This window comes from Pagrus major, chromosome 17 (genome assembly GCF_040436345.1).
Source record: "Pagrus major chromosome 17, Pma_NU_1.0".
NCBI lineage: Eukaryota > Metazoa > Chordata > Actinopteri > Spariformes > Sparidae > Pagrus > Pagrus major.
In genome coordinates, this window is record NC_133231.1 from 6,792,881 (window position 1) to 6,805,297 (window position 12,417).

At 41.2% G+C, this 12,417-nt stretch overlaps 1 protein-coding gene across 1 annotated transcript in view; it reads right to left on the reverse strand.

Annotated features, from left to right (window-relative positions):
• The window catches only part of me1 (malic enzyme 1, NADP(+)-dependent, cytosolic), an 85,463-nt gene that overhangs the window by 42,469 nt on the left and 30,577 nt on the right, over positions 1 to 12,417 (reverse strand). The window contains exons 2-3 of the mRNA XM_073485484.1: positions 8,812 to 8,945; positions 5,574 to 5,723 (exon numbers count right to left, since the gene is read on the reverse strand). Coding sequence (XP_073341585.1) covers positions 5,574 to 5,723; positions 8,812 to 8,945 — 284 coding nt within the window. The remainder of the gene's footprint in view (positions 1 to 5,573; positions 5,724 to 8,811; positions 8,946 to 12,417) is intronic.

Consider the following 12,417-nt stretch of genomic DNA (forward strand, 5'->3'; position numbering starts at 1 on the left):
CTGGTCTAAATTCTTTTGTAAAAGTTGGAGGTAAGAAATAGCCTGGTAGTTGCTAATTGAGCCACACTGTTGCACTGGGTGACACGTTCCTTCATTACAATTAACATGGGCACTAGTTTTTTTGAGTCTATTAAACATACACCATCCTGCTGCTGTAAATACTTACTGACTACCAAGAGTTTTAGGTGGGGAAAGTCAAAGAACAGCCCTTGGCCCTCCCTCATTACCACTACTTGGGCAAGGCACTAACCCAGTGATAGAATGTAACTGTGTATGTTTACTACTACTACTAGTACTGTACTTAAGTACAATTTTGTACTTGATTGAGTACTTTTAAGCATATTTGTACTTTTAAGATACTCCACTATTTATTTAATAACTTTAGTTACTACACTTTCTATATATTATACTTTGCAGATTGCTGCATCAGAGCCAAAGTAGTGCTTTTTAAAATTATTTCATCGGAAATCAATTATGATTATTGAATCGGATAATTGGCCAGGCCGGTAATCAGTCAATGCATAGTATACAGTATTTACATATATGTACATATATGTATAATTTAAGTACAAAAGTACATTTATTGCCCAAAAATTACTGCCTTACGATATCTTTACTTTTAGTCAAGTATGACTTGTTTTTACAAAACTGCTAAATCACACCTGTGTGTGTACCTGTGTGATTATGAACAGGATGTTCCTCATAATGAGCCTGGCTCTGAGTGATATTTTACCAAATTAAATGAAAACTCATTAAAAAACAAATATGTTGTATACTGTTCACCCCTGAGTAGTGAGATAAAGTATCAAGAGATAGAAAAAAATGCAGTGTTATTTTCTGTCTTTACGTGGGAATTGTTGACAGCAAAACAAAAACAACAAGATTATCAGCATCCTTATCCTTTGCGTACATACAGCGTTAAGGGAAAAAGTGATACACAGTGGCGGTGTAAGGCTAAGTAAAAATGTCAGCTACAGCCCAACTACTACATGAAAATACCAAATTCTACAAATTGATATAGATGTTTTATGCTCAGTTACATAAGCATTAAGGCCCGTGGCATATATACTGTACAGTAGAGTTATCAGAAGAAAAGTGAACATCTGGTCTTCGCCCTGCCCTGTCTCTAGGGAGATGAAGAATGCCTGTCTTACTCTCAGGCTCCTGACAGACAGCTGTAGTAGCTGAGTTTCTGACTCTTGACCCTGAACCAGGAATCCAGTAATGGCCTACCAATGATCATCTATCTCCATCAGCAAGATGAATTGGTTCGTGTCACTTACCTCGAGAGCTCCTTGAAGAGTCAGACTCTTACTTTTAAAGGACGTATTACAAGTTTATTTAGACTCTCATAGCAGTGCACCACAGAGGGCGAGGTGACGCTGGCTGTGACTGAGGTAGACCTAATTACTTGTAAGCAATACTTGGGATCATTTTTCTGCTACAAAACATTATCATTTATCACAACTGAGTACTTTCAGCTGTCAAACAAAGTACACAACCCACATTTATGGTGAAAACAGAAACAAACTCTGTGTAATGAAGACAGACACACTTTCTCTGCTGAAACACTGCGTCCGCTCATGAGCTTACGAACCAATAAAAGTAAGCATGTTCACTAATCTTCTGATGATGTGAATGTGTTCCTTTTTCCAGCTCCGCTTCCTGCCTCTGCCCCATCTAAAGATCAGTGAATCAGCCGTGTTTTGACACCTAATGGCGCTTGACCTTCGGCCTCTGGTACAGAGCCTGGTGTCGGAGTGTTTAGTCTCCCTGAGGCAGATTAGCGGGTAAAGTCGGGCAAGACTAGGAGAGGCTGCTGCTACTGCTTCCACACAGAAAGTCTTTATACCTGAATGCCAGTGATTACAGACCTAATCTGCTGCTATGGTGGTCTGACGGGAAGACATGCATGCATGCACACACACACATGCACATTGGCATCAGTATGGCAGGACGGTGGTGAGTAAAACACCCTGTGCCCTGTTACTTTGCACTTCAGTCACACCCAGCAGAAATAGAGACATGAGCTGATTCCTTAAGATCACATAAAACAAGACGGAGAGTCTACGGCTAGGCTAGCATTTCTGTGAGGGCATAATTATGCAAAATGGTTTGCTAAATGTATATTATTTATCATGTTAAAGTGGCTTCAGGGAACTTGTTTGCTTATATAGGTCATACAGAGGCATCAGCATTAAATTGAGACTGCAAAATAACAAGTTGAACACGCACCAAACACAAAGTTCAGCTGAGGCTGATGGGAATGTCATCATTTAGAGAGGTGTCTCAGACAAATTGAAATTTTGACCTGGTGATGGCACTAGACAGATCGTTATTACAATTCATCTTGTGTGTACCAAATGCATGCATGGATCAATGGCACTAGAATGGCTAAAAACAAAGACACCAGATGCCATAAATACAGGCTCATAAGTATCATGATTTCAGCCAGCTCCATTTACTCAGGCATGGTTAGCAGAGAGAAACAGCCGGGCTGAGAACCTAAGTCTGTCAGAGACAGCACGCTTTGTCCCGGGTGTATTCTGCTAACTGATCCCCCTGATGCACATTTCCTAGAGGCCCGACTCCAACCCCCGAGGCCTCTGGCAGCAGGTCCTGTCCCACTGCGCTGTGAGATTGAGGGAGTGTATAAAATGACTCCTCCAGCCAGCTCAGTGTGAGAGGAAGGGAAGCATGCTAGGAATATTTTCCACATATTTCTGCAGAGACGGGGAAACAGGGAGCTGTTGGGTAACAAAGTTATGTGCATGGGAGAACTCGGGTTTCCAAGTATTTTAAATATACCCAAGGTAAGCATTTATAATAAAACTGCTTGGACAAAATTAGGAAAACTGGGGTTTCACAGCTAATCACAAACATTTGTGGTGGTAAATGAAGCCATCATGAAATAAATTGTTAGAAACTCCTGGCTTTTTCTAACAAATTGATGCTCTATAAAATCCTGGGACTGACATATCTGATCCTATTCCAAACCAGTACCAGTACTTTTTTAGCACCGTATGTTTATACCAGGCTAATTGTCCAGATTTAGCTTGATTGTTAAAAAATCAGCTAATGACCATCAACTTTAGTTAAATACATGCTGGCTAACAACAACAGCTAACCACAGTGAGTTGTCGTGTGGATTATTGGCTCAAATATCCTTTTAGATTCGTCAGTGATTATATAGCTAAGAGCAGTAAGTGAGCTTAAGAGCCTGTGAAGGACAGTTGACTAGGGTGGTCTCTTTCCTATCAGTCTCATAAGAGGAAAAACAAACCCAACACTTACACCTGAGTAAGTTTAAATCAAGGAGGCCGTGCCAAGTAAAACATAGCTAGGCCTTGAATGCAGCACGGAGAACAAAAGCACTATCAACTCTATGTTATATATATCTCACTGCTTAGGGTGTGTTGCTATCAGATAGTGAGAGACTTGGACCTGATGAACCTAATTGAGGGACAATAGATACTAGCAGAAAGGTGTGTGTGTGTGAGCGTGTGTGTGTGTGTATCTGACAGAATGAAAGTATGTTTATAGCAGACGAAGAGGGGAATCCAATGAACGTCGGTCTGCTCGGAGCAGAGCCAGATCCACTCAAGGTGGACCCTGAACTGATTTTAACAGCTTACAGTGGTTCACCTCAAGCTGAGCTAGCTAAGAGCTACCACAACCTACATACTTGGCTCAGATTTTATAATATCATAGATCAGTTCCAACATAACTTACACATGCACATGTGTAAAGAGTCCTTGAGCTTTAGGTTTCAATGCAATACATCAAATCATTTGACAATTTGCTCTAGCTATAGTAGACAGGCTTGAAGACCTGTAGGCTTTTCAGGTTTTTGAGGCAATCTAAGTAAAGTCATGTTCACAAAATTCCTGCCAAACCAGAACGAGCCAATAAGACTGCTGTTTACATGTCAGTCTGCTCATCTTATAGCCAATCTGCCACCTCATTTATGTGTTTTGCCATCTAGTGATGCCACAATTACTGTGGTGGCAGAGTCAAACTGAACGTGTTCGCTGAGAGTGAGAGCAGAGGTGGTTGTAACGGTCGATCATGATCAGCTGTAGTCCATGAAAAAGTGGAGAGAAAAATATTTAGGTTTCTGTTTGACCTTCACGGTCTGGATGTAAAAGTTCTGTCGTAATTAAACCCAACAAACACCACAACTTTCTAATCAAGAAACTCCCAATCCATGAGTTTTGCATTTCACATGAAAATGAAAATTTAAAACATCTGAAACTGTGGGAGAGGAATTTCAGCCGGGACACATGCAGAGTGTACCCAGCCTAAAGAACGAGATATCAGCGGCACATTTCAGCAGATGGCGGTTGCTGTTTACTCCATTTTCGATATGCAGACATTGGAATTTAATGGAGATGAATCACAGAACAAATATTTTAATTTGATATAGGCTTGTGTTGATAACAGCACAGCACAGGAAATGTGGTCGTAGTGATTTTCAGGTGAAAAGACATGAAGCAAGTCTATTAAAACTGGATTAAATGTTCATGTTCATTTCATAGTTTAACAGTTTATACGTTGTAAAAGGTCTCCTAGTTTCATTTCCTGGGGATCCTTTAGTACTACGCATCACAGCAGCCAGGTTTCCATTCAAATGAAGTGCCAATTTTAACAGATTTTTTATTGGTATGAAAAAATGCAGTTTTGTGCATTTCTATCAAAAACAGTTAATTAAGCAAATATTTAGATTAGCAGTTTGTGGTGTTGGTATTAACCAGTCGGGTGCCATTAAACCATCGTGGAATGAGATACTTAATAAAAATGAGTGCCAGTGAAATGTCAAATAATGAAAAACATGTGGAAACATGATTGAAATATGGCTTTTCTATTGATTTCATGTATTCATTTGAGGAATATTACAGTCTCCACATCGCTCCACACAGAGCTGATGTCTTTTCAGTGGAGACTTTAATTGGCAAAGTCTTTTACCATTGCATTCCATTTATCAAAGCACTTTTCAATAATAAAAACTTTTTTTTTTTAATATTTCGAGCCATTTTTCAAATTTTCCAAAAAACAAAAGCACACTGTTTAAGTGTTATACCACGGGTTTCGTGAGTGATGAATACAGTAATGGCAGCTTGTTTGCTCCTGCCCTCAACTCACATTTGTCTATGCTTCTTGAATTGACAAATATTTAGATATTGTGTAAGCCAGATGGCGGTAATTGGTGCAAAAAATGTGACCAAACAGTTCTTTCCACTGCTCTCTATGTGAGGAAAGGCCGCCTGAAGCAGTGGAATATTGGTACCACACAGCCAGCAGTAGAAGTAAACTGCTGGCTGATACTAAGTGCCGCAACAAAAACAATAAAACTGCCGATACAATAAAACACTTAATAACCGAGTGGTGGAGGGCTGATTTGGTGGGAACATTGAAAGAAAACAGCATCGTTCGCTTCCTTTTGGCCGCCTGCCTGCTCACAGCAAATAAGCTAAAACCAATCCTCATGCAGATTGGTTTTATCTTTTAAACTGCAACTTGGAAATGTCTTTTTTTATGATTCAAGATAGTCCACTGATGTGAGTGTGTCTCACCTCGGTCTTGTAAATATCAGGCCATACTGCTGACACGCCAGGCCCACAGTGGGGGTGTAAATGATGGGCATGAACCTGTCGATGTCGGACGTTATCACCCGATAGAAGAGCTTCTCGTTGCGGTCCTGGAGCCCCATCAGAAACACATATCTGGGAGTGACAGGGAGGAAAACACAGCATGTTAATCTTTAACATCTTGAGGACTCATACCTGCTGAACTGAGGAGGGGTTTATTAGATTCAGATGTTAAATCCTGTGTGTTTGTGAGTGAGATACACAGGGCAAGAATGAAAGAACTGAATGGAAACACTAGAAGGGGAATATGTCAGAGAAGAGAGTGAGGCAAAGGTTAAGATTTGGAGTATGTCCATTTGAATGCTTCATTACAGTCAATTACCAAAAGCGAAGACAAGAACTTTGCTCACATGTCCAATAATTACTCGTGAAGATTTGTTTTGCTTGTGTTCCAAATGATTGGAAAAACACACAGAATAGAAATCAGCCCCTCAGACAGCCTACACAAGCTCTTTGTTCTGGATTGTAGATTGACCGGGAACTGAGGGTTTGCATATGACCCAAATTAAACAGAGCACGCCAGAGAGAGCTCTATTTCTAATCAGAGAAGTTTCCATAAGGCCAAGAGCACAAGGTGCCTCTTGTTGAGGGGATAAAAAGCATGCACGCCCTCTCTGGTATAGGTTAGGCCACAGCTGCTGCACAATACACGGTGGTGACAGTCGCTCTTGAGGAGAGCTGTTTTCATATTGGTGAACCAAATTAGTTTCTGACACATGCAATTCATCACATGAAGGATCTCTGTTGACCTCACACAACGGAGCTGAAATCAGTTGAGCCACAGACTGATTATTTGCTGTAGACTCAAGTATATACAGTACTGAATGTTTCTGTTCCTATCTGGACTTTATTATAATAAAATTCATTTTCCAATTACTAGCTTTCTTCCAGAGCTTTCAACCACATGTCAAACTCCACGGCTGAATAACTTTACTGACTTGCCATGGAGACTCCATGTGTGGACAACTCTGCTATCTCCTTGAACTGTTTCAATTCCATCCACTGAGGAAGACCATGAGATGTGGTGGAAAGTAGTGGTGTGCGAAATCGTAAAGAAATATAGATACATCCGATCCCAAACTAGTCTAAATAATACCAAGAACTACTTCTTCCGCCTGTCACAGTCATATGTGAACTATAGCTCTATTAATACATAAGGCGCATCTGACAGAGAGCGGACATTGATGACAGCTGACCACAAACTCTGTCCTGTGGAGTGTTTTCAGTCCTCAGAACAGCAACGATGCTGTATGTGATGTGTGTGGCAGGACTCCGAGGTACTGTGGCAACTCCACAAACCTTCTTACATTTGAGATTTAAACCCAATATAGAAAATTGTGAGGTTATGTAGGGATGGTCTAAAGAAAAGGAGAAGAACGGCAGGTAGTAATATATGGAAAAACTGCAAACTTCTGGGTATGTTTTACAGAAAACTGAATACTTTGAGGACTGAAGAGGTCATGGTTATGGACCAAACAATAAATCATTATTTGAGAAAATGATCAGCAGATTAACTGGTAATAAAATATTAATTTGTTGCAGCCCTGGGAAAGATATCTTCACTTTTAGTTTTACATTTTACTCTGATTTTGTGATTTCACAGGCAGTAAAAGCATGTTGTGACAAGTGAACTGCTCCTCTTGTAAAATGTGTGAGGTCCCTCTTTAAGAATGACAAGCAAAGACATCGGACAGACCTAAGTTTGAATTGTGTTCACAGCAAACTCGATGACTTCACTCCTCACTGTAAGTCTGACTAATCAAACAGAACTAATCCCCACGTCGAATCCTAACATATCACTGCAGCGTGCTATTGTTTGATTTGATGCTGGCAAACATTAAGGAGGGTTTCTTTCTCCATTCGCAACCTTAAAAGGCGTGAGCTCTACCCACACCCAGGAAACAGGATTATTTACAGTACACACTGCTTTATAAAGCAGGATCCATGCTGACTTACTGAGTGCACTATTTCCTTTAAAGTCAAGGCAGGTGGGACATAATCTATCTCTTTCTTAATCTATCTGAGCATGAGTGATCAACTGGCTCATTTTCAGCTTGTTACTGCTTTCTAACAACCTCGCTGGGTATTCCCCTCAGCTGTATTTCACATACTGCAGTATTTCAGTTGGCAAAGCAGTTGAACATCCATTTCCTCTGTTGGCGACACAGTCACAGGAGGTACTTGAGTTACTCCATCATCTCAGATCATAAACGCATGTGCTTGCGGAGCTGTTTGTCGCAATAATTCAAAAGTGAATTCCACTGATGGGGAAAAAAAATCTAGATATCTGATTAAAATAGAATGAGAAATAGCAAAAGGTCTGAGTTATGGTCGTAAGGAATACATGACAGCGTCCAGCAGTACATACCAGAGAAGGATTCAGAGTTGGGGGAGCAGACTGTAAGTAAACACAGCAACGGCAGGCAAATAGCAGCCCTTAATCCAAAAGCTGGAACGCAGATTGTCGGTGACATTGACGGGGCATGGGAATGGCAATGAGCAGCTCCTAATGATTGTTTTTAGATGTTGATTCCGCTATGACGGAGAATGAGGCAGCTTTTAAGAAGCTGTCTACTTCCTGGTGACCCTAAATTGTGTCTCAGAAGCAGCTCACTCATCCTTGACATTGGGAGTGACAGCTGATGGAGCTGTTGACTGAGAGCTGGAGACTGGAATGAGAGGCAATTTCACAGACAGACAACATTGAGCTATAATCCAGAACAGTAAAACGGGCTGCGCCTTCAGTTTAAGGGCTTGATCTTCTTGATTAAAGATTAAAATGTGAGCATGAGGCAGATTTGTTATATAATGCGAAAACAGCGACGACTCCTGAGCGTCTGATGAAGCGTGCAAAACTGAGCTGAAGTTTTCATTTGGTCGCTGTGGAGGTTATAAAAACACTCTTAAAGGAGAACAGGGAGGAGAGGAAAGAGGACTTTGTTCAGTGAAATATGTGTCTGGAGATGGATGTAGATCTCCGAGGGCTGATAGCTAATCTGCCTCTCGTCATTTGAAGGCTTCCAGATGTAGGGTCTCTCAGTGTTGCACAGAGGGGAATACACTGGAGAACAAGGAGAAATTCAGCTCTACTGATTCGGGCTGATCAAAGATAAAAAGATATTACGTCACAGTAGTAGTAGAGGAGCTTGTATGTAAGCCTCACCTGTCCAGGTCATCTTTCTTCATGTCGTAGTTCTTGAGCACCCGGAGCAGCTGGACTTCCTGAGTGATGAAGCAAGGAGGCAGAAGACCATGGGTCCCCAGCTGGAGACGCTCCTCCAGGGAGAAAGCCATGCCCTGTGAACACACACACACCATCTCCATTATCCTCCACCATCATGACATCAACAGGGACATCCAGAACCTTTGAGCTCAACCGTAGTTTAGGACAGGAAAGTCTTATGTTTAACCTTCCATAGTCTCCAGCCTGAGTCACTAACCTGAATTTATCCGACTCCACATGACTGACAGGTTGATTTATAACACCACATTTTGTAGAGCAGTCAATCTCAGTTTTAAACAGTTTTAAACAGTTAAACAAGTTCAGGTGAAGGTGGATGATTGCAACTGTTGATCACCTTCATAGTTGCAAAAGATAGAGATGCTAAGCGAGAGCAGTGACATTGGTATTAGGATCTACTTCCAAACTTTTTCTAGTTTGCATTTCATGCTCTAAAAAGGTCCAATTTGGAAGTTAGTTGATTGTTCAGTCTTATTCCAAACTTTGTCAAATACTGATGCTTCGGGTTTCCCAACTTGGTGGCCAGCCCAACCCACCAACCCAAAGCGCCAGTATTTGACAAGTTATGAATGAGACTCAACAATCAGCTACCTTCTGAACTGGACCTGTAAATCTTGTCATAAGTGTGGTCATTTTGTGTCTTGTTTTATGTCCTGTGAGCTTCCTATTACCGACATTGACATGGCAATTAAAGGAATGTTTGATCGATACTACTTTCATGTAAGTCCTCTCAGTTAGCTCAGGTGAGAACAAAGACTGGAAACAGGGGAAAAAGCTATCATGACTTTGGCCACCTCTAACTTTAACGCCTCTAAAGCTTACACATTGTTAAACATCGTATCTCAGATATATTTAATCTATACAAAAAACAATATGTAAGAAAGACAGGTTGTAGTTGGGAGGCTATTTCTCACTGGCTGCATGAGCGAAGAAGAGTTCTGATGCTTCCTGGTTTGCTTCTGACTTCTTCATAGACATGGCATTTGAATGATGTCATGCACATAAAAGTTGTAGGATCTGGGAAACTTTTACAAATATAAAGCCCACATGCATTACAAAATCATAATATAAAGATTAATAACTGGTTTAATTTTCAATTCAAGGTATCCTGACATGTTTTACAGACCCCTCAAAGGGGATCTCAGTTACAGTAATGCGGTTAACCACAGGGACAAACTGATGGTGCCAATAATAATGAGTCTTATTAGTGAGTTTTCGAGGTGCTGGTTGGCAGATTTTTTTACATTTTACCTTCAGACAAATCCAGGATAGCTGTTCCTTCCTTTTTCCAGTCTTTATGCTAAACTAAGATAACCATTCTCAATTTAACAGGCAGATAATGAGAGTGGTATGAATCTTCTCATCTTACTCTCAGCAAGAAAGTGAACTTTTGATTAAAGTATTGAATCATGTGTAAAGTCCAGATGATCAGGGTAAGGGGCCATAAGGGGTTAGGCTAGATAATAGTGTAAAACATCAACCTGGATTATTCATGTAGAATAATGGATTGTGTCAACCGCAATAAAATAAACAAAAACATTTAGAAAAAAACACACAGGTAAAAATAATACAATTTTCTGAAACTAAAGCCCTAGTCATGATCAATCTTGTTGCATTCTTGGTGTTTTTCTCCTCCTGGCTCAGATACGCTCTGAAAACTCCGTTTGAACTTTGAACAATCGCATATTTAGGAAAATATTCGCCAGTCTTTTCTGTTCAAACATTCCTGAGAGATGAGAGAAGCCGTGTGTCAAACATGTCCTCTGTTCGGCCGGGGTGTTTGCTCTCAGAGGGGCTCCCCTCTCAGCCCTTCTGTGTTCAGAGACGCCGCTGCTCGCTCACATTCTGGTGTGATGTTCGCTTTCACCACTGCACATCCTCAGAAACACACAACAAGGCTCAGACTAATAACCCCGCTTCACTTGGACTTTCACTTTCATCTCACTCACCCCTGACCTCTGGACGGGAATATCGGAAAACAAGCACACGTTTAAAGAGTCTGACCTCTGACCTCTGACACAGGAGAAATGTGGTGATTTCACTTCAGAAAGTGGTGATGGTGAGAGATCGAGGAACTTCAGCTACAACTCCTCTGATATAGAGGAGGGAGATCTGTCCCCAAATCACCCAGAACAGGCATTGAGTCCATATTTAAAATGGGAACAGCATATTCTACTATTCTCTACAAGTGAGGCATGATACGGTATGGTGGGCAGTTTCATTTTCTCTCCATCCATTTAAGACCAGCGACCCGGTGAAGCCTCAGCCTCAACATTCCAGCTACTGTTGCTGACTGGTGAGACAGAAAGCGAGGCTGCGTTGTAAACGTCTCTGATTTGGATCACGTCCACGGATGCTTGGCCCGGCCGCCACGATTTAAAGCCTTTCCAAGCCACCGGCACTTTCTGTGTATCTGGTTGTGTTAAAACAGTTCTGGGGTTGTAAAAAATGTGCTTGATCACACGAGACGCGCAGTTAGAGGGAAGTAGAAAAGCATACGACATGGAATAAGGCATGAGGAATAAAATTCAGCAGTCTTGACGTCAGAGGAACCATCGTTGCTGACCACAGACGCGCTTCCAAATCTTATTAGTCTTACATTTTGTTAAATAAAAAAGCAGACTGCTGGTTTTAGATTTAATCTACATGATTCTTGAGGGTAATGATGCTAAAAAAGGAGGGAACGAGTCGAAGGAAACAAGTAAAAACATGCCATTTCCTTGTTGGCAGAACATCTAAAGAGCTGAGTTTTGTTTGCTTACTGTCTGCAAGCTTTCACCAATTACTGCATGTCATTACATAAGTTAACACAGAGAAACATGTAAACACCAATTCACACAAGCGATGTTAGTTATTTAGGTGGCAGCAATAAATCATCCGAGCATGACTGAGTAAAAAGAGCATCGGTTATTTCAGACACTCCCGATCCGTCCGTCGCTCTCAGAGGCTCAAGGCAGTCTGTACTTAACGGACCTCAAGTAGACAGAAGCAGCTCTGAATTACAACCTTCCTCAATTATCAAAAAAGATTTTCTATTTTTCAGAGAGCCAGCTGTTCACTTTAGACTCCGCGTGTGTCTGTGTGTTTGGAACAGCAGCTGGCCCACGATGCACCGCTGCTCTGCCGTCTGCCACAGCTGACCATGAGGGATATATGGGAGAGAAGAGTCCAAAAATACATGAGGCGAGCTGAGCTTAATATGAGGCTGTAAAATGGGATTCGGTCCTCACACAGACGCCCGCTGCTCTTTCATTAGCCGAGATACACTTACTGGATTCTTGCATTCTGCTTCCTGTGAGCTGGCTGTTCCTGACACAACTCACAATGGGCACTGAAATGCTAAAAAACCCACAAAGCACACAAACACACACACATGCGCGAGTGTATACACAGGGCTATAATTAGCAGACACAAACAGTATTATCAGCAAAATGTATTTAAAGTCTAGATATTAAAGTCTTTGCGAGTCCCTGTGAGTGTTATATGACTAGATGTTGATACTGATGCATTAACGTATACGTAGCATTT